Source organism: Eubalaena glacialis, chromosome 4 (assembly GCF_028564815.1).
Source record: "Eubalaena glacialis isolate mEubGla1 chromosome 4, mEubGla1.1.hap2.+ XY, whole genome shotgun sequence".
Classification (NCBI taxonomy): Eukaryota; Metazoa; Chordata; class Mammalia; order Artiodactyla; family Balaenidae; genus Eubalaena; species Eubalaena glacialis.
This window is the reverse complement of record NC_083719.1, coordinates 125,329,239-125,353,338: the sequence shown is the minus strand read 5'-3', so window position 1 is coordinate 125,353,338 and position 24,100 is coordinate 125,329,239. Positions and strand designations below refer to the sequence as shown.

General features: G+C 35.1%; 1 protein-coding gene across 1 annotated transcript in view; it reads right to left on the bottom strand.

The window, feature by feature from the left end:
• The window catches only part of SPINK5 (serine peptidase inhibitor Kazal type 5), a 75,179-nt gene that overhangs the window by 33,460 nt on the left and 17,619 nt on the right, over positions 1-24,100 (bottom strand). Inside the window, 10 exon segments of the mRNA XM_061188308.1 lie at positions 5,080-5,128; positions 7,839-7,966; positions 8,313-8,394; positions 8,833-8,960; positions 10,085-10,166; positions 11,435-11,562; positions 13,351-13,432; positions 15,212-15,339; positions 18,850-18,916; positions 20,357-20,484. Coding sequence (XP_061044291.1) covers positions 5,080-5,128; positions 7,839-7,966; positions 8,313-8,394; positions 8,833-8,960; positions 10,085-10,166; positions 11,435-11,562; positions 13,351-13,432; positions 15,212-15,339; positions 18,850-18,916; positions 20,357-20,484 — 1,002 coding nt within the window.

Sequence of the window (24,100 nt, the reverse complement as noted above, 5' to 3'; positions counted from 1 at the left end):
TGATATTTATAGAACATTCCACCAAAAGTGGCAGAATACACTTTCTTTTCAAGTGCACACACAACATTCTCCAGGATAGATCACATCTTAGGTCACAAATCAAGCCTCAGAAAATTTAAGAAAATTGAAATCGTATCAAGCATCTTTTCTGACTACAATGTTATGAGATTGGAAATCAATTAAAGGAAAAAAACTGTAAAAACCACAAATACATGGAGGCTAAAAAGTGTGCTACTAAATAACCAAGAGATCACTGAAGAAATCAAAGAAGAAATTAAAAATACATAGAAACAAATGACAAGGAAAACACGACGACCCAAAACCTATGGGACGCAGCAAAATCAGTTCTAAGAGGGAAGTTTATAGCATTCAATCTCACCTCAAGAAACAAGAAAAATCTTAAGTAAACAATCTAAACCTACACTTAAAACAAATAGAGAAAGAAGAACAAAGAAAACCCAAAGTCAGTAGAAGAAAAGAAATCGTAAAGATCAGAGCAGAAATAAATGAAATAGAAATGAAGAAAACAATAGGAAAAATCAATAAAACTAAAAGCTGGTTCTTTGAGAAGATAAGAAAATTGATAAACCCTTAGCCAGACTCATCAAGAAAAAAAGGGAGAGGATGCAAATCAGTAAAATTAGAAATGAAAAAGGAGAAATCACAACTGACACTGCAGAAATACAAAGGATTATAAGAGACTACTACAAACAACTATATGCCAATAAAATGGACAACCACGAAAAAATGGGCAAATTCTTGGTAAGGTACAATTTTCCAAGACTGAACCAGGAAGAATTAGAAAATATAAACAGACCTATCAATATAAACAGTAATGAAATTGAAACTGTAATTAAAAATCTTCCAACAAACAAAAGTCCAGGACCAGAGGGCTTCACAGGTGTATTCTGTCCAACATTTAGAGAAGAGTTAACACCCATCCTTCTCAAACTCTTCCAAAAAATTGCAGTGGGAGAATCACTCCCAAATTCATTCTACAAAGCCACCATCACCCTGATACCAAAACCAGAAAAAGATATCACAAAAAAAGAAAACTATAGACCAATATCACTGATGAACATAGATGCAAAAATCCTCAACAAAATACTAGCAAACAGAATCCAACAGCACATTAAAAGTATCATACACCATGATCCAGTGGGATTTATCCCAGGGATGCAAGGATTCTTCAATATACGCAAATCAATCAGTGTGGTACAGCAACATTAACAAATTAAGGAATAAAACCATATGATCATCTCAATAGGTGCAGAAAAAGCTTTTGACAAAATTCAACACCCATTTATGATAAAAACTCTCCAGAAAACGGGCATAGAGGGAACCTATCTCAACATAATAAAGGCCATATATGACAAACCCACAGCAAGCATCATACTCAATGGTGAAAAACTGAAAACATTTCCACCAAGATCAGGAACAAGACAAGGATGTCCACTCTCACCACTCTTATTCAACATAGTTTTGGAAGTCCTAGTTATGGCAATCAGAGGGAAAAAAAGAACTAAAAGGAATACAAATAAAACTGATACAAGGAATACAAATAAAACTGTCACTGTTTGCAGATGACATGATACTATACATAGAGAATCCTAAAGATGCCACCAGAAAACTATTAGAACTAAGCAATGAATTTGGTAAGGTTGCAGGGTACAAAATTAATGCACAGAAATCTCTGGCATTTCTATACACCAACAATGAAAAATCAGAAAGAGAAATTAAGGAAACACTCCCATTTACCACTGCAACAAAAAGAATAAACTTATCTAGTAATAAACCTGCCTAAGGAGGCAAAAGACTTGTACTCAGAAAACTATAAAACACTAATGAAAAATATCAAAGATGACAAAAACAGATGGAGAAATATACCATGTTCTTGGATTGGAAGAATCAATATTGTGAAAATGACTATACTACCCCAAGCAATCTACAGATTCAGTGCAATCCCTATCAATCAAACTACCAGTGGCACTCTTCACAGAATTAGAACAAAAAATTTTACAATTTGTATGGAAACACAAAAGACCCCGAATAGCCAAAGCAATCTTGAGAAAGAAAAACGGAGTTGGAGGAATCAGGCTCCCTGCCTTCAAACTATACCACAAAGCTACAGTTATCAAGACAGTATGGTACTGGCACAAAAATAGAAATATAGATCAGTGGTACAGGATAGAATGCCCAGAGATAAACCCACGCACATATGGGCACCTAATTTACAACATAAGAGGCAAGAACATACAATGGAGGAAAGACAGCCTCTTCAATAAAGTGGTGCTGGGAAAACTGGACAGCTACATGGAAAAGAATGAAATTAGAACACTACCTAACACTACACAAAAATAAACTCCAAATGGATTAAAGACTTAAATGTAAGACCAGACACTATAAAACTATTAGAGGAAAACATATGAAAAACACTCTATAACATAAACCACAGCAAGATCTTTTTTGACCAACCTCCTAGAGTATTGGAAATAAAAACAAAAATAAATAAATGGGACTTAATTAAACTTAAAAGCATTTACACAGCAAAGGAAACCATAAACAAGACAAAAAGACAACCCTCAGAATGAGAGAAAGTATTTGCAAATGAAACAACAGACAAAGGGTTAATCTCCAAAATATACAAAGAGCTCATGGAGCTCAATATCAAAAAAACAAACAATCCAGTTAAAAAATGGGCGGAAGACATAGACATTTCACCAAGGAAGACATGCAGATGGCCAAGAGGCACATGAAAAGATGCTCAACATTAGTAATTATTAGAGAAATGCAAATCAAAACTACAATGAGGTATCACCTCATGCCAGTCAGAATGGCCATTATCAAAAAATCTAGAAACAATAAATGCTGGAAAGGGTGTGGTAAAAAGGGAACCCTCGTGCACTGTTGGTGGGAATGTAAATTAGTACAACCACTATGGAGAACAGTATGGAGGTATCTTAAAAAGCTAAAAATAGAACTATCATGTGACCCAGCAATCCCACTACTGGGCATATACCCCGAGAAAACCACAATTCAGAAAGAGACATTTACCACAATGTTCATTGCAGCACTATTTACAATAGCCAGGACATGGAAGCAACCTAAGTGTCCATCGACAGATGAATGGATAAAGAAGATGTGGCACATATATACAATGGAATATTACTCAGCCATAAAAATAAACGAAATTGAGTTATTTGTAGTGAGATGGATGGACCTAGAGTCTGTCATACAGAGTGAAGTAAGTCAGAAAGAGAAAAACAAATACTGATGCTAACGCATATATATATGGAATCTAAAAAAAAAAATGGTACTGATGAACTTCGTTGCAGGGCAGGAATAAAGACGTAGACATAGAGAATGGACTTGAGGACACAGGGTGGAAGGGGGAAGCTGGGGCGAAGTGAAAGTAGCATTGACATATATACACTACCAAATGTAAACTAGTTAGCTAGTGTGAAGCAGCGGCATAGCACAGGGAGATCAGCTCTGTGCTTTGTGATAACCTAGAGGGGTGGGATAGGGAGGATGGGAGGGAGGTTCAAGAGGGAGGGGATATGGGGACATATGTATGCATATGGCTGATTCACTTTGTTGTACAACAGAAACTAACACAGTATTGTGAAGCAATTATACTCCAATAAGGATCTATTAAAAAAAAAAAAAAGAAAGACATATCTGAAACAAAGATATGGGGGAGAGAACAAATATGAAAGTATGATGCCTGGAGAAACTGACATCTTTCTGGGAGTTACTTGATAAAGTCCAGGGATGGGGGATGCATATTTGAAACAGAAGAGTAACAATGGGCGTGGAGAGGAGGAGGAATGTGCTAAGACCATTTGAAAAATCTAATAGGATTTAGAGACTGATCAAACATTACGGATAAAACAAATTTTCAATTCTGAATTACTAATAAAAAGATGGTTCCAGGTAACAGAAAGTTACTGAGAAAATGAATCAGTTTAAAGACAACCTTTTAAACTGTGTCAACTTTTCCCCCCAAATTATTAGGCTTATACTTTTGAAGCTGTTGTTAGGAAATAGAATAAATAAAGGTAAACCTTGTGTAAGGCTATGTGAGAGTAATCCTACATCTATGTAAAGACAGAGTTTGCTCTGCTACTTATAAAATTGTAAAATTATAGAAATGTGAAGTAAATTAAAAATAATTAGAAAGTCAAAGGATTTAATTAATAGTCATAATTGAAAGTGAAAATACTAGTATTCCTCCATAGCTGGGTGCTGACAAAGATCAAATATGATAATATATGTGCACTTTGTTTTGTAAATTGAACTAATGTGAATGATAGGGATCTTGTACTCTCTCTTTAAAAGAGCTAAGAGGTAGGAATTATGTAACCTGAAATTAGTGAATTGTAAAAATTGATAGTAATAACCTGTGCCTGACAACAGAAATCTTAAGAAAAGCCAAATATGGGAAATATTCCTTACAAAGTAAGTTAAACTCCACTTTTTATGAAATAAACCTTAAATTTTGAATTATCATGAAATAAAATTGACACTCAGGAAACTTGTACTTAAGACTTTTTTTCCAGGTTAAACGTTATATTTATTTATTTTTTAAATTAATTTTTATTGGAGTATAGTTGATTTACAATGTTTGTTAGTTTCTGCTGTACAGCCAAGTGAATCAGTTATACATATACCTGTATCCACTCTTTTTTAGATTCTATTCCCATATAGGTCATTACAGAGTATTGAGTAGAGTTCCCTGTGCTATATAGTAGGTTCTTAGTAGTTATCTGTTTTACATATAGTACTATGTATATGTCAATTCCAGTCTCCCAATTTATCCACCCCCATTTCCCCTTTGGTAACCATAAGATTGTTTTCTACATCTGTGACTCTATTTCTGTTTCATTTCATCTGTTTCTGTTTCATAGGTTCATTTGTACCATTTTTTAAGATTCCACATGTAAGCGATATCATATATTTGTCTTTCTCTGTCCCATAAAAATTAAACAGGAAAACATTTATGCTAATGAGATATCTAGAATGTTATTGTAGAGAAAAAATGTCAGGGTATAATATAAGAATTTGTGAGAAAATTACCTTTGCAGTTTCTCTTTTAGCCTTTGCTCTTGCTCTTTCTTCTTGTTGACTGTAAGAAACAGGAAAAAAGAGAGACAGAAGAATCTTAATACAGTAGTGTGGATTCTTAACATTCACAAGTTGATCATTCATTGCTTTGATTATTCTCAAGCAACTACAAAGATCCACTCATAGTAGGTGTAATTTTATTGGGTAATAATTAGAATGATTTACCACACCTCAAGAGAATGGTGTTCCAGGGAAAACCCCTTAATTAATGAGTAAACCTATTTAGCTTCCCAGCAAATATCCTGGAATAGGACTTTCTTATTTGCTGATTCTTTTACATCTGCAAAAGGTGCAGAACTCTTTATGAAGTGGTGATATTTAGCTTCTGGGAGGCAGTATAGCATGGTGATTAAGAAGAAAGTTGAGAAGAAAGACTGCAGCCAAATAGAATAAGGAACACAAAAAGTGTCTTAACCTCTCTGTGTTTTCCTCATCTTTAAATGGGGAAATGGAGTGGAGGGATAGAAGAGGTAATAAGAATACTTCTCTCATAGGACTGTTGTGAGCATTAAATAAGTTGATACGTGTAAAGCAATTAGAATTAGTATCCGGTACATAATAAAGTGATTGATAAAAGTGATTGTTATCATCAGCACTGTAAGCATTATTGAAAGTGAACACTCCAAAAACAGGCATATTGGGCTTCCCTGGTGGCGCAGTGGTTAGGAATCCGCCTGCCAATGCAGGGGACACGGGTTCGAGCCCTGGTCCGGAAAGATCCCACATACCGCAGAGCAACTAAGCCCGTGTGCCACAACTACTGAGCCTGCGCTCTAGAGCCCACAAGCCACAACTACTGAGCCCACGTGCCACAACTACTGAAGCCCGTGTGCCTAGAGCCCGTGCTCCGCAACAAGAGGAACCACCGCAATGAGAAGCCCGTTCACCGCTAGGAAGAGTGGCCCCCTGCTCACCACAACTAGAGAAAGCCCGTGTGCAGCAGCAAAGACCCAACACCGCCAAAAATGAATAAATAAATTTTAAAAAAACAACAAAAAAACAGGCATATGATGAAAATGAAATGAGAGTAATAGCTCTTAACCATTTTGGATGAGTAACAGTGTTGCAAATTGAGTTTAATATACTCAGTCTGCAGCATAATTGGATCTATAATGCAGATAATTCAGTCATGTTGTAGAGACAAAAATAATTTGCTAAAATGTTTTCATACATTACAGTCAATGTAAAAACTGCTCATTGATCAAATTAAAACTTTTTAAAAAGTTGAAAACACTATTTGTATATGATATTAAAGTGCTTAAGAAATGACTATGGAGGGAAGTATGGTTCTTAAGAGAGGCAATAGCCTTTGCTAACATATCCGTAAAATATGAGGCAATAAAATTTTAATTGGATAAGGAATTTTTATATTGATGGAAGAAACTAACTAAAATAGCTCCAAAATTGTGGGGTTTCTTATACTTCTTTATATGGAAACTGATCCAAACTTTACTGTGAGTCTAAGTTGACTATAAAATTTAAGAAGCATTTTCTTTTCATAATGGAAACTTGTCAGAGGAAACAGCAGAGATGACCACTAGGTGGCAGACTTACTTCCTCATCTCTGAAAGATTAATGTAAAGAAAAACAGATTGAAATGAGCGTAACAGGCAGATGTTACTACCAGAAGTTGATAATGGTTTTGCTAAATAATTATACCCTGTCTACACCCTACAATGAGAAATCTTATCATTTTCTTCATTTTTCCTGGGCCGAAATTTCCATCATTCTCATCTTCTCTGGGCCTTAATTTTTTTTCATCTATAACTTGGGATAATACAGAACCCATTTCATACGGTTGTTGTGAAGATTAAATGAGATTGGGTAGCAAAACCCAAGTATATGCCGATTATATGCATTCAATAAATGTTGGTTATGATGATTATATGGTCATCGTCATGACTTCCATCTAACAGATTTTTTAATGCTTCCATGGCTCACTTACTTACACTATGGGACAAATCTGCTGGGTTGTATTGCTCTCCACTAGGGAAGACGGAATGACTGAATCCTTTCAGAGATTCTGGGCATATAGAAAATAGAGTATCCCTTGGGACAAAGACTTAAGGAATACAATAGACTCTGGTTTGAGAGGACGTACCATGTTGTCTATTCTAAAGTCATACTTTAGTCCCCTGTAAATGGGGTATTCAACTCCTATACAACAAAATCATCATTCCTGAAGCAGCCTAACTATTGCAGAGTTCATCTTCATGTTGTGCCCAAATATGTCTCCCTATATCTCTCATCAATTTTAATTCTGTTCCTTGAGGTCACACAGAATGAGTAGAAAGAAAAATCATGAACCAAAGCAAAACAAAAATTCCTAAAATTTGCCATGCACCATAATGATATCAATATATTACATGTAATCTCATGCATTTCCTCTTTCACCTGATAATCCTTCAGAAAACTAAAAGCAATTAGTATGGTTGTCATAGAGTATTCTCTTCTCTGAAAAAAGGATTCTGAGTTCTTTCTTAAATGTCCTGAAACTATTCTGCATTTTTTATATCACAGTAGTTATCATCTGAAAGCTCTCCACTTGGTTTTGGAGTTTTCTGTAGGTTTGTTTGTTTTTTAGTTCATTTAAATGTGACACACAAAAGAGTGCTACACTGAAGAGGAAAACGCATTATTCATAATTGTTGGAAAACTTCCCTTAGCAGTTCCCTGTCCCCACTGCCTCAGAAGCCCCGAGCTCTACTCACAAGAGAGCCTCACACATGAAGCAGATGTTGCCATGCATCTTCCCATCTGGGCCCTGGATGGGGTCATTCTCTCTAGTGCAAAAAAGCTGTCCATTCTTCCTGGATTTGCGGTATTCCTTGCACAACTCCTGTGAAATCAAGGAGGGAAGTTTGAGGTGTTGAACACGGGTTGGGTCAGATTGCAAAAACTGCTGAAGTTTAGACTTTTTTCTTAAATGGGGGTCAGCGCTTAGCAAATTTTAGAATAGTTCTTAACTTTGAAGACGTGAATATTTTTAAATGATAAAAGTTACAGACCCTCAACCTAGAAATAGTCACATATGCACATGTGTACATGCACACATATAAACAAATACACAAACCACAAACTGTATCAATGTTTCATACAGTTTAAGGGAATTTATGGGTTCCCTGAATGCCATCTATGGATCCCAGGTCCATATGCCTCTGACTTGTTGAAGAAGGTCCCCTCACCTCAAAGGAAGATGTATTCTCAGATTGCCTTTTATTTTTAGATTCACCTTCCTTCTTTTTCTTTTCTTTTTCTTCTGCTTGGCTGAAAGAGAGTGATTTAAAAAGAGATGAGTAAGAATCATAGAATCTCCAGATTGAAAGTGATCTAAAATACTCAAATATCATTCAGTTATTACAGTTATATATATTATGAACCATGTATGAACTGAGGTACTGTTGGCATATTGATATGTTTGCTAGTGATCTGTCATGTGTTTTCAGATGATTTCATATGCCACTCTGCAAGGGTATGATCCTTGTTTCATGTCATTTACACTTCCAAGGGAACTCAACCAGTGATTGATATGCAGGAATCATTCTTTGACAGTTATGACATTGTGCAAAAATGTGTCACAAAAAAATGCCATTGATAAGAAACAAACGCAATTTAAGAAACAAAATAGAATAAAGCTCCAAAAAAGAGAAATGAAGCAGAAAGGACAAAACCCTCCCTCATTTTCCCAGCAGCAGCTCTACTCACAAGAAAGCCTCACACATGGAGCAGGTGTTGCCATGTATTTTCCCATCTGGGCCCTGGATGGGGTCATTCTCTCTGGTGCAAAAGAGTTTTCCATTTCTCACAAACTTGCGGTATTCACTGCACAGCTTCTGCCAAGATAGAGAAGGTAATTTGGACACACGTTTTATTCCCATTCAAAGCAGAAGTTTGAAGTATCTACATTGGTAGAAACTAATCTTTGAGCCCAGGATTTTAGTTGTGTTTCTCTCAAATATAAAATTCAATTGAACAAAAAAACCCTCATGATTTGCTAAGAGATGGAAACAAATAAGACATAATAGGATGTATAATAAAAGAGGTAGATAAGTAAACTCCACTATAATCTAAATAGAATAAAATAAGTGCAAACATACAGGTACAAGAAAATCTGAGAACTCGGAGGTTGGGACCATGAAATCTGATTGTGGAAATCAGGGAAGATGTCAGGGAACTAGGATACTTTGAGTGAGACTTTGAAGAGTAAATAGGATTTTCCTGGTTAAGAAATGGATTGCACATTTTAGATTTTAGATTGCACATTTTAGATTGCTAAAATAAGCTGAGAAGCACATGTCAGAAACTACATGGCCTATAGCAGAACATGAATTTCTGAATGACGGTAAGGAGCCAAATAAGAGAGTTAAGGAGATTGAAATGCATCCTTTAGTTGATAATGAGTTATTTGTGCATTTTAAGAAGAGCAGTATTATGATCTAGTTAATATTTTGAAACTTTACTCCAGCTGTGTTAGGGAGGATGGTTGGATAAGAAAAAGAATAGAACTTAGAGGGAAGATTAGGAGACTTTCATCATCTAAAGAAGAAGTTAATGGTAACTTATATAAAGCCATGAAAATGAATATTGTAATATTTCAAAGGTAAAAACCATGTTTTCTGTGTGCGTACAATGTATTTTGAACCCAACTCAGATGTGATATTTCAAAAATTCACACATAGAAAATATACACTAAGTGTCTCAGGAAAGTGGTAAGCAAAAGCTAGCGTAGTCTGTAAGTGATGAAACTAGAACTAGAAATCATTTTTTTTCAGACTGCAAATAAGTTCTTTTTACTGTACAGAGTTAGTCTCTGAAGCAGCAAGAATTGATCAACTCCCATATCATTCATCTCAATGTCATCTCCAGATTGAAAGGTTAAGATTTTCTGGGGATTTTTGCAGGGCAATATTCCAGCCTTTAGGCTCTTTGAAGTGTGTTCAAATTACAGTCTACTCACTGCATATGAGCGTGCTTTTCTAGGTTCTCTTTTACTTCTTGCTTTTGCTTCAGCCTTTTTCTTTTCTTCAGCTTCTGCTTGGCTGAATGAGAAAAAACAAAACAAAACAAAACAAAACAAAACAAAAACAGGACAGATCCATAGGACCAAACACAGTCAATGGTTTCTCCACATTTCTGCATTGCTAATCTGTCCTCCCTCCTCAAGAAGGAGCGACTTTGCCCTTTTATCACTACATACTAATGAGAAGCAACAAAACAGCCTCCAGTATGATAAGATACCTTAACATCTTCATAGTTTCTGCATAACACTGAAATAAAGATAGCGTTACTTGTGGATTTGGGAGACTTGCTTTCTGTAAATTACCTTTTTTGGCTGTGGTCAGAAAAGGAACATCATCAGTGTTCATCAAGGAGATATCAAAACTAGTACCGTGGTGACATTACACCTGGAGCCTGAAAGTGGCCTTAATAAAGCACATTGACTAGTCCCCTGTTTCACAGAGACAAGGTGAGGCGGTGAGGGCTTTGCTTATAATCTCAGGATATGACCACAACTAACCCAAATGTCTCCTCTCAAGTCTATGTTCTATCTACCACGTCGTGTATGCCGTAGCTTTATTACTTCAGTTTACATGTATTGCTTACTCATGGCTGTGTTATCTGTAAAAAAATGTAGGATGGGTGGAAAAATATTAATAATTTCCATACATTGATAAACCAAATGAGCCTAAATTTGCTTTGTACAATGGAATTGCATGGTATGTACAGTTAACTGATGGCATTTCAACCATACATGGTTGTCAATCAAATTACAAAAGACCAAAGATTCTAAATGTAGTCAACTACTTAATCTGAACTCAATCAGATAAACTGAGTGCAGTCCCAAATTTTGAAACCAAACTCAGTTATAACTTACTGAGAAATGTCACATTATATAAAGTAACATTTACTGTAATTTAATAAGAGTTCATGGTTGTTTCATGGGCAACTTCAATAATCAATTTCTGCAGTAAGTGTTAACTTTGGGTCTTCGCCCCTCTGGAAGATGAGATGCCTATAAACTTGCACAACAGGTTCACAATATGAAGCTTCAGCAGTAGGGAGAATTTGATATTTGCATAACTCAGGATGTTCCAGTGCTAAGAGAATGAGTGTCGGGGGTAACAGACATCTTGGCATAAATGCTCTAGGTACTTATTCCCAGCTCTATTACTTACATTCTCTGTGTAACTTCTTCAACTCCCTTCCCAGTTCTGAGCCACAGTTTGCCCATCCATGAAACAAGCTAGTTCTATTAGATTACTGTAGGATCCCTTTTCTCTTCGACATTCTAAAACTCTGTACTCACTAGAAGTCTTGACACATGGAACACAAGTTGCCATGCATTTTCCCATCTGGGCCACGAATAGGGTCATTTTCTGTGGTACAGAAAGGTATTCCATTCTTTGCATGATCCTGATATTCACTGCAGAGTTTCTGAATAAAGAAAATGAGACAGTTTAGATATGGTTCTCTATAAACTTTAGATACTCTTTATCAAAGATATTGGAAAAGAGGAATTAAGGATAAAAAAGTAAAACATTTAGGATTTATAATTGTCCAAAAATTTTGTGATATTTCTCTTATAAGATTCATCCATTTAAGTGTTTAACAAATATATTAAGTTAAAAGGATTAAATATGAATGTGATTTAGCGCTTTTATGTCAAGTGAAGAGGATAAGGACTTGCAATATAAAAAGCTAAGGGATATGACACATGTCTAAATTAAGTGTGCACCAGCATATAGGAAAGAATGATCCAAGGAAGTTGAGAGAAGAGCTTATATTTGAGTTGTATCTTTAGAATGTATCTTTAGAATGTGAATGGAGAACAATGTGGCAAAAAAGTCCTCCAGGAGGAATTATGATATGCAAAGACATAGAGGTGTAAAAGAATATGTTATTTTGAGATAATCTATTACAGTCAGGAGTATAGTGGCTAAAGAATTAGCAGGACACAAAGAGGAAGGTTTGGGAACTGGTTAAAAGGAGACCTTGAAGATAAGTCAAAATCAGACTACTAAACTTTGAAAGGACTTTGGACTTTATTCTTAGGAAATGGAAAACAATATTTATAGCAGAGAAGGACCTAATCATATCTTTGTTTTAGAAAGATTATCCAGTCGGATGTGTGGAGGGTTTAAGTGACTAAAGACTGAAGCTAGGGAAACTATAGAAGAGAAGGAAGGAAGGGAGGGAGGGAGAGAGGGAAGGAGGGAGGAGGGGAGGAAGGAAGGAAGGAGGGAAGAAGAAAGGAAGGGAGGAAGGAAGGGAGAAAGGGGGGAGGGAGGGAAGGAGGGAGGGAGGAAGGAAGGGAGAAAAAGAAAAGGAAGAGAGAAAGGAAGGAAGAAATTGAAAGTGAAAGATAAGAGGATAGTTGAAGGACATTTAACAGCTAAAATTAAAAGGACTTTGTAACCTAGGATTGAAGGAAAGAAAGCAGTTAAAACTGAGGCCTTAGCAATTAAGATATCGTTACATGAAGGCAGAAGGTAGACTAAGGGAATGAGGTATCTTATGAAACTGAACTACACTTCGTAGAAGGTGGGATAACTCTAAGAAATAAGTTAAATAGGGTCTCTTTAATGGAGTGAAATGGTCCAAATACACTCTAGAATACCTTTAAACATTAGATTTTCATAATGCCATTGGTTCATGGAAATATTTCCTACTCTGTGAAAACAACATGGAAGAATAATTGAATCTTGAAGATTGAGGAAGATGTTGGCTAGAAGTATAGAGACCAGGCAGGATGCTAATGTATCAATGCAAAAGAAAGCTATTAGGTATCTGAGCTAAGACGGTAGCAGTGGAAAAAAGGCAGATGACTAGTTAAGAGGTGTTTTAAAAGTAGAATGTCGTATGATTTTAAAAGGATCATATTAAAATTCTACATTGCTATTGCTTTCAAAATGAAAACCCCCAAAACAACTGTCACACATTTGAAGAATGTATATCAACTTTGAATTCAGATAAAGCTTGATATATCACCTTCATTCAGGAGTGTGGAACTGTTTTTACTAATGTGCCTTAATTTCCTCCAAATAGAGCTAAAAATTGTAATGTCATAAGTATTCTAAATCTTATAAAATAGTAACTAAAAATTAGTTTCCAGAAACCCATTAGTAGTGGAGGAAAAATAAATAAATATTGAAAATGCATTCTAAAGTACACACACACACACCCTACAAAAGTCGTAACTGAATTGATCAAATTAATCCTCACCTCAGTTTCTCTTTTAACTTTTTCTTTAGCCTTTCTCAGGTGTTCATCTGCTTTATTTTCTTCTTCTGAAAAACGCTGTTTGCTGGAGAAAGAAACAAAAATAAGGAAGTGAATATAGATGTTTTGAATCTTCAAGCTACAAAATAGTCATTTAGATGCAAGTGGAAAGAAACAGCTAAGTGTTCCTGAGTTTTAGAACAAACATTTTCAAATCACACTAAAGCCCCTTATTAAATTGAAATCTTCACCATTTCCCCAAAGAACCCCTTTCATTTTGCCTTTAAGTTTGCCATTTCCTTCCACTGTAACAATCTTTTTTTTTTCTTTTTCTTTTTTGTCATCTTCCCTTCTTTTAAACCTCCCCAGCTTAAATTCTACCTTCTTTTTTTTTTTTAATTTTATTTATTTATTTATTTTTTGGCTGCGTTGGGTTTTCGTTGCTGTGTGCGGGCTTTCTCTAGTTGGGGTGAGCGGGGGCTACTCTTTGTTGCGGTGCGCGGGCTTCTCATTGTCGTGGCTTCTCTTGCTGCAGAGCACGGGCTCTAGGCGCATAGGCTTCAGTAGTTGTGGCACGTGGGCTCAGTAGTTGTGGCTTGCGGGCTCTAGAGCTCAGGCTCAGTAGTTGTGGTGCACGGGCTTAGTTGCTCCATGGCATGTGGGATCTTCCCGGGCCAGGGCTCCAACCTGTGTCCCTTGCTTTGGCAGGCAGATTCTTAACCGCTGCGCCACCAGGGAAGCCCAAATTCTACCTTCTTTAAGAAGACATCCCATACCTCAAAGTGGAAATGAGTTCTACATCTTTCAGTGTGTTTTCATACTTGGATATTCTTCTCTTATAGGATAGTTTTCATTCTGTCTTGCAGTGTGTGTGTGTGTGTGTGTGTGTGTGTGTGTGTGTGTACATCCAAGGATTATTTTTGCTATTAGCCTTAAGCTTCTTGAGAGCAGGGATCTTTGTCCATACATTCATTCATTCACTTATTTATTCAACATTTGGTTAGTAATTATTTTTTGGCAAGCATTGGACAGCACCCTGGGCATATAGTACAGTAGTTTACAGTATAAACACATACCCTATCTTCTTAGAACTTACAGACCAGTAGAGAAGAGTGACAGTCAACAAATAGTACTAGAAATAATTATACAAATACCAACTATGATGATTATTATAAAATAAAATTATTAAGTGTTATAAAGATTGAATTTAATTAGTGATTTTAGGAGATCTCATCCAAGGAAGGATAATCTTGAAATGCAAACCATGGAAGAGACATTAGCTGGCCAAAACAAGAACTGGCAGTTGGAAAGTGTAGGAAAGAGCTCATAGAGTTCAAGGATCTGAAAGAAAATGTGATGAGACCTTTCCTGAGCCATCTTTATAAATGCCATAATTTATATGTTGTGGGATTTGCTCTTCCCCCAGGGTCAGATGTCCAAGATGAAAAGATAGAGTTAATCCAGTTCACGTATGAACATGGATTTTTTTGTGGGCATCCCATCTATTCTGCCACAATGGGGTAATTACTGAAGGAAAAGAATCAAAGTCCTAGTGCCTGCTTTTAACCCTCATTCTGTACTATGACTAGCTCATAAAAAGGCTTACAAAGGTCATGGGAGAAAATGTTAACAAGTATTTTGTAATCCAATCATCCTACTGGAAATTAGAATCCATTTGTATTAAAAAAGAAATATATAGCATTAGAGCCTACTTATTAGGTGGTATTATGATCTGTAGAGGACATAAAACTGCTAAAAAATTCTCAACAACAAATCTTCCCATGAACATTGTTCTTATTCATCATTTTAGTCAATCTCCACTTCACCTTTTGAGTAACTCCAAAGAAACCACATCTATACTTACAAAATTTCAGCACACAGGGCACATTTGTTGCCATGCATCCTGCCATCAGGGCCACGGACTGGCTCTCTCTCCCGTGTACAAGAAAGTTTTCCATTCCTCACTTGGTTTTCATATTCCTTGCAGAAATTCTTTAAAAAGACAAGTAATTACATTTAGCACTTTTCTACTCTTTAATCTAGAAAATGTGCATCATGGATTTATAGTCAAAGAATGTCATATCTAGAAAGTGTTAGTGAACACACACAACGTATTAATGAGAAATAGTAATTACATTGTCAAATTACTCGGTACCTGTATATACTATGTCATGTATTTATTAAAAGGTAAAAGAGCCTAGGAAAGAATAAGGCTGAGCAAATATTTTCTAAAATCAGATAGTTTTTGTTAACTTTCAAATCTATGGGAAAAGATAATAAATAAAAGATCTGTCATGAGGTTCCAACAAAGACATAACAAAACACAGCAGCCAAGACAAAACAAAAGTGTTGCCAATGAGCAGAATATAGAATCTGTCTGTAAGATGAGATACTTAAGAGCTACTTAATATGGAACAAGTCAAGAACAATTTACTTAGTTTGCAAGGAAAAAGGAATAAGATGGTATCCAACAGCATTATGCTTACTCTATTTGTTTTCTCTGTGGATCTGTGGATCATTTTTATATACTCTGCCACCTTTATCAATGTTCATTTCTAACACTGCAGGTGGAAACCTCAGAAGGAGTGAACCTAATTTTCCTTCATTACCCGCTTAGAAATGCAGACCATCAAGACTAATCTTTATTTAGAAAACCTAAAAAGGTTGTGACTTCCTCCCAAAATTCAGAAGAGGTTTATACACACAAATTTCCTGATTGATGCTTGGATTCAGTATTTTCAAGTTTCTCTCTGTGTTTTGAAAATTCTATTTGATAAGGGCCATATATATGTGTGTGTGGGTATGTGTGTATACAAAATAGTTATATTTAATTATATATGATAAATATATATATAAACTTTAAAACACTATACTAAAACACTACTTGATAGCATATATTACTATAATATAATCTATAAAAATGCTTCTCTGTGGCCTTTTTCAACTGTATGACCCTCATCTTCCCATTTCAGCTAAAAAAACACGAGCATAAAGAGTATGGTTTATTCACTGCAGTATTATTTACAGTAGCCAAGACGTGGAACAACCTAAGTGTTCATCAGTAGATGAATGGATAAAGAAGATGTGATATATACATATATACAATGTATATGTATGTATGTATGGAATATTATTCAGTCGTGAATGAAATCTTTCCATTTGTGACAGTATGGATGGGTTGTAGAGGGTATTATGCTAAGTGAAATAAGTCAGACAGAGAATGGTAATTACTGTATGACTTTCCTTATATGTGGAATCTAAAAAAACAAAACAAAGGAACAAATAAAACAGACTTATAGATACAGAGAACAAACTGGTGGTTGCCAGTGGGGAGGGGAGTGGGGCGGGGTGGGGGAAATAGGTGAAGGGGATTAAGAGGTACAGACTTCCCATTATAAAATAAATAAGTCATGGAGATGTAATGTACAGCAAAGGGAATATAGTCAATAATATTATAAGAACTTTGTATGGTGACAAATGGTATCTAGACTTATCATGGTGACCGTTTTGAAATGTGTGTGTGTGTATATATATATATATATATATATATATATATATATATATCAAATCACTATGATGTACACCTGAAACTAATGTGATATTGCATATCAATTATACTTCAATTAAAAAATTTATTTAAAAAAAGAGTGTGGTTTGGAGTCAGAAGGGAAATTAAACTGTGGCTCTAACTCACTGGGAGACCATAGCAAAGTCACATCACCTTTGAGACTTCAGTCTCACTACCAACACAAAGGAGGTTTTCAGAATAGCTGCTCTATAGGACCTTTTCTAGATCTCGTATTCTCTGATTTAAAAAAATATATAACTTAAACTTCATTAGGACACTTTAAAAGATAATCTAATGAGAAGATATTTGTCTTTAGAGGAGTAATGGGTATGTTCCGAACTTCCTGGTTGTAACAATCTGGGAATACAGACGCAGAAGACAGTCACCTGATAATCACAGTGTGGTAATAAAATTAATGCTCAATGGTTCCCATAAAAGAAACAATGATAATTTCAGTTTATAAGTTGTGATTCATCCAAGGAGATTCTAAAGAAATGCTGTGTGATCAACCCACTGACAGGTTAATTATGGGGCAAATATTGAGCCATCACAATAATGCAGTCCTGTTCAACATAATCATGTCCAATGACCCCACCAAAACAATGACCCCAGCCACAGACAAAAAGAAGGAAAAGTAGCTGAGGCATGATGAAAGACAAGGGAAAAGAAACTCCCTGTTTATGAAGTAATAAAATGTTGAATATCACAAGATGACCCGAAGTGTTATACTGAAATTTAACAACCACCACAACAAAATTGCTTTTCAAATCTCAGTGAGTGTTGAACACATTATGGATAATTATGAATGCTCTGTGTTTCTTAATTTAAATTCTGAATGCCCTATTTAGGGTGGGACATTTGTTTCATTGAATGGCATTATGAAGTGGAAGTTCAGCTCTTAACTACCAAAAACTGCACCTGTGTCTCCCCTTAAGAAAACATATGCCCTACAATCCACAAAAATAGTATCTTTTTATTAGCACAAAAGGGTGCAGGACACAGAATCAGAATCCAACAGGAGGGTAAAATTGAGATCATTTACCCAGCCTCCTTATTTTACTAATAATGAAAATTGAGACCTGGACAGAAGAGATGAGTTGCTCAGTTTCACACACCCAGAGCAGGACTAAAACTCAGGTGTTCTGACTTTTCAACAAAAGACTACTCATTACCAAAGTAGCTGCTATCACTTTCATTGAAAGTAGGGTTTAATAACCTTGGTGATTTAAGAAATCCAGGCTGTGTTATCTACAATGCGTATTCAATTAACGAAAAGAGTAATTTTTTATACTAGACTGAAAAACTAAATCATCGAATAATTTGAAAAACCTTAATTTTAAGGTTATTTTAAAAACAACAATATCAATAATTGCTTGAGGTTTTTGTTTAATCAGAAGCATGACCTTTATAAATGCACGCCTCTCTGAACATAATAACCATAATGGAAAAAATGAATAACTAATTTGCATCAGTGGGAATATACATAAAATACACCAGTGGATATACTGTTTAAAAGATTCTGGAATTATTTTCAAGTTATTCCCGTCAAATTTATATTATGTTGCTTTTTTAACTAATTTATTCAAAGCAAAAGTAATTTACACTAAGTCAAAGAGAAATCTGGTGGAAACTAAGCAGAATTTAATTTGCATAAGCTTTGTCTTATATTCTCTTGTTTTTTTTAAGCAAGCAGAGTATTTTGAGCTTTAGGTGGGAAATGCTATTTTAACTTTGAATCTAGTGATTAATATACTTAGGAATATTATACTAGGAATATTGTACTAGGAATTCAACTTGGGGAACTTTAAAATTAAGGAGACAAGTTCAATGTAATAATGAAGAACAATGACATTATTGAATTACCTTAAAGGTTCAAGTAGAAATTGTTAATATTTATGTCCACAAGAACCAAATTGTGTTGATGAGAAATTTACCTTTTCAGCACTTCGTCGAATTCTGGTTTCACCTTCTCGCTTGGCATTTTCTTCAGCTTCTTTTAAGCTGTTAAGAAAAGAAAATAGTTGGTCGGTTTATGACTTTATCATATCTTCAGTGTCCAGTTCTGTGCTAAGCACCTCCATATCCTTTGCTCAACTTGCTCAACCCATCCACTTACATGAGACAAGCTTTGCCCTGTCTTGAATGTTTGAGCCAGAAAATTGCCAATGATAAGGATGGGTGTGAAACTGACTCACTGACAATCAATTAGAAGCCTTGTTCTGTAAAACTGGACAGGTGTGACTCCTTGATTGACAGAAGATTGTCAGGAAAACTTGCTTTAGCAGGCAGAACCAAGAGCTTTAAAACAATGCTGTGACAAGGATGAAACCAAACTAAGCATTTGAAGTACATGTTGTCATCCACACCCTTATGTATAGCTTTTTATACCTTGTAAAGCACTTGTTTGCCTTCATGTAAAAGCACCCTTGTCAATAAAAGCTACATTGAACTGAGCTTCTAAGTCCTTTCAGATCTATTATCTAACTGCAGTTCAACTTGGAGATAGACAAGACTATCTTAGTTCTACAGAGGAAGAAACCAACCAGGAGTCAGGGAGGTCAGATTCTCTTTTTTAGCTAGCACATGAAAAGAAACACAGAATCATAGAATTAGGGCAGGTTTGAGCACTAAAAGTGCATGCCTCCTAGATAAGAAAGTGGAAATGAGGATGATTTCCTGTCTGGAAACCAGTTATAATAACTATTTTTAAACCTGAGAGGACATGCCCTTGAATTCCACACAGCATACTATAATTTTCAAAGACAGATGTGAAGTCCTTTAATCTGTTAAATCTTTCTCTCTCCTGATTTTAAAAATCCAGTGATATAAATAGAGCACTTTAAGGCTTGCTGACAAACGGATTAGAGAATCTGTGCTTTAACAGCCAGAATATGAAAGACTCTTTGCATCTTACTCATATCTGTGTCTCAGTGCTCAGAGCAGTGTCAGGCACTGAGAGAAAGATTAGCCCACCAGTTCTTCCCTTTCATAAAGTCCCACCTTTTATACAACTAATAAATTCAGCCACATGACATTATTTTAAATTAGACTGTCATCTTCAGTAAGAGTATCTATACATGCCTGAATGAAGCAATGCATGTCAAATGACTGACCTAGGTTATTCCACAAGAGAATACCTTTTAAATTTTGAAATATTATGCCTTATAAAACACTGTGCATTTTCAAGTCATTATAATTAAATAAATTAAATAACTAGCATAACCGCTTTATCCACTCCTTTTAAGAAACTTTATCAGATAATATGAATTAAAAAGAGAAGAAGCCACTCTGGGAGCAAGGCCCATTTCACCTTATAAAGACAAAGGATAACATGCTTGAGGAAAAGGACTTTATCTCTCTGTGGAGTGGTTCTTAGGACAGCAACCAAGTGCATTCTCATCAGGTCCACCTGCTGGCCAGCTTGGGGGTGAGGATACTTACAATAGCTCAGCACACATCACACACTTATTGTTGTGTGTCCTTCCATCAGGACCAAGAACTGGTTCATTTTCCTTTGTGCATCCAAGTCTTCCATTCTTCGCATAAGGCCGAAAATCACTACATAGATCCTGAAGAACAGGGAAAGAAACTTGACATTTACCATCTGGATGGTAATGCTTACAACACTATTTTCAGAAATTTTATAGAGCCCAGTGCCCCTCTGCCTAGTGCACAGTAGCTACCTAGAGCAATGCCAGTCATGTAAAAGTAGGTCAGTAAGTATAATTCACATGGTTAACTATAGAACTCGTTTACTTGTTTATTCATTTATTAGTAAACGTGGATAACCTATGATGTGTTAGAACGAAGGTAGAACACAGTCCTTTCCCTCAACTTGCTCACAATCTACTGGGTGATACAAAGAGACATTTAAAATACAACGTGCTACAGAGAACTGTATCCAATATCCTATGACAAACCATAATGGAAAAGAATATTAAAAAAAAGAATGTATATCTATAACTGAATCACTTTGCTGTACCCCAGTAATTAGCACAACATTATAAATCAACTATACTTCAATAAAAGAGTTACAAAAGGTAAAACAATGTTACCTTCTCACTGTTTTTTTTAATTGTGGAAAATGTGGCTTTTTTATATAAATAGGTTATTTATGTTAACATGTAATGGGTTTATTGTAATTTAAAATGAAAAATAACATATTTTTAAAGTTCTCAGTTTTTACTCCTGATACAATAAATATCTATAGATATAACTCACATAAACAAAGCTCCTTGGGGTCCTCAATAATTTTTAAGGGTTTAAATGAGTCCTAAGACAAAAAACATTGAACACCACTATCCTAGAGTAATCCTACTTTCCAGCGATAAATGTATTTGTGATTTTTTAGGTATCTCCCTTTTTTCCCTAAGCATAGAAAAGCAAAAGCATATTTACACACATATACATATATTTATCTTTTTCTCACAAAAATAATGCTATACAGCTAAAAAAAAAAAAAAATGTGCTAATATCCTATGATAAACCATAATGGAAAAGAATATAAAAAAGAATGTGTGTGTGTATATATATATAACTGAATCACTTTGCTGTACAGCAGAAATTAACACAACATTGTAAATCAACTATACTTCAATTAAAAAAGACAAAAAGTATAGTTTAAATAAATCTAAAGAAAAAAATACAATGTGCTAAATGTCTTGATGGGGGTAACCTCACTCACTTCCCCTATTATCACAGGCTCACAGAATTTTAGCATAGAAAGAAGGTGTTAGTCCAATTGTCATTTTTAGATATGGAAACACTGGTAAAGTGTGGTTAAGTAATCTGCCCAAAATCTCCTGGCTGCAAGTGACAGTGCTGGGGTTTCTACTCAGGTTAAGTAACTGAAGTAGTTCCCTTTCTACAACACATGTAGTTTCCTTTCCCTCCCTCCCTCCCTTCCTTCCTTCCTTTGTTTTCATAGAAAGCAGAAATAGAGATGAAAGGTCTAAATACCAAAGTAACCTGCTCCCGTTTTGGGAACTATCAGTTGCTTTTCATCTAAATGAGCAGTATTCCATTTCAGGTGCAGCAAGAATGAATTCTTTCCAAACACCCCCATCAAAGAAGGAAGAGGAGACCATCTTTCTTTTCAAAGTCAGCCCCCCAGTGTTCCCCCCAACTCTGACATTCGTCCTCACCTGCTCTGGATTACTGTTCTTACATTCTCCTTCACTTTTTATGCCAACTTGAGATCTGGTTTGACTGGAATTAAAAGTTAGTAGACACAGCAGTTTAATATCATGGAACTTCTCACCAAATGCAATTTTTCTTCATGTATTGTGATTCTCCTTTGCTTTTGAAAATAGGTGTCACACTGCATTCTTTACTTTTTCTAATGAAAGTCTGTGTTTATAAATTACAGTCAAAGAAATTTGGAGAGCATGTTGGAGAGCTGATAAGATTCAGACCTGTAAATGTTATTTCCAGATTTTTTTTCCTGTTTCCAGAGAGGACCCATATCAGAAGAGTGGGAAAAAGTAAATCTTGTAACTAGATATTAGATGCCACCCAAGGAAGTTTGTTGTTGTTGATGATCATGTTGTTTTAAATAATCGAGTTCAAGTTTATAGTATCCAGCATACTATTACACCATTCTTCATTTGGGTTATGATAACTAATATTTTGTTTTTCATGGAAAGTATGTAAGGCCCTAATTAATATTGTTCAGTCTAATAGAACTTTAAAAGCATATCTGAAAACATAGTAGCATAAATATGATACACTTCTTACTCTCTAAAAAGATCTATAACATCTGTATAACAATAAAAATATAATAAAAACAATAGAAAGAAAAAACCTAAGTAGTTAAAAGTGATAAGAAAAAAAGTTATACCAAAAGAGATCAGCTGAGGAAAAATAGAAAAATTGAATTCCAGTGTTATTGCAGAGTTTCCTAGCAGACAGAACTAAGAAAGAAACACAATGAGCAGGATGATTCTCATTGTATAATAGTAAGTCATATACCAGAAATTAGAGGCTTAAATAAGCTATCACAGGATTCCCCACATAAAACATGGTAAGAACTAGTGTACAGTGTGTTCATAGTAGTGTTACAAATACATTTGTAATAAAAAATTGTTCTTTCTTTACCTATTTTTTGTTTTCTGTTTCTTTATATTGACCCTTGGTGAAAGTGGAAGACATAGTTTTAGAGTGTATTTCTGAAAATGCAGTCATGTCAGGGATCAGAGTGATTTAATTCAGTTGTGGTTTGGTAAAGATACTTAATATAAGGAAGGATAAAGTTTGTAGAACCTTAAGACTGAATATTTATCATTATCTCTTACTAGCCTTCTCAAACACTGGTTGTTACATTTGTAAAAACTGAAGAGCAGCCAATTCAAGACTGAGGTCATAAGCCAGAATCTGCAAAGCAGGTATGCCATTTGTTGGTTGAAGACAGTCAATAACCAGACCTAGCACTGCGGGTGGAGAAAGAACCAAATGAGGACAAAATATAGGGCAGTGAGATGCTTTAGCTACATTTGGTGAATGTTGAATAGATGGGAAGAAGTTCAATATTAAGTCCCAGTTACCCTAATATTATAAATTACTGAGCATTTAATAAATAAATATCATTTGATAATTAAATAATTCTCTATGAAAAAGGATATACTCCTAAATAGGTAGAAAGGAGATAGATAAATAGATAACAGATAAACGTGTATGTATATGTATGTATGAATATATATATGTGTATGTGTGTGTTTGTATACAGACATAGATATATAAGATGTCTTAATTCACAGAAAGTGATAACCATCTGATAAATTGCACACAAGTGTGCTTGTAAAATATAAAGTGTTTATACTACGTATTTTTTCTCTTAAGAATAGTAAAAGAAGTGATTCTAATAATTTATAGATGGCTAACTCCCACAAAATGGATTGTTATCTTAAAGATGTAAGAAAAAAAATGTGTCATATAATTATACAGAGAACATGCTTTAGGGAGAAAGCCTGCTTCAGAGAATACTCACATGTTGTTAGCACATAGTGCACATCTGTTGCTGTATGTTTTCCCATCTGTGCCACAAACAGGTGTATAATCATAGGTACATATAAAATACTCATCCCTTTTTCCTGGCTTGAAATCATTGCAATTCAACTGCAAGAGACATGATCAAGGAACATCAAACTATAAGAGATAAAATATTCCTTAGATGCATAAATAGATTAA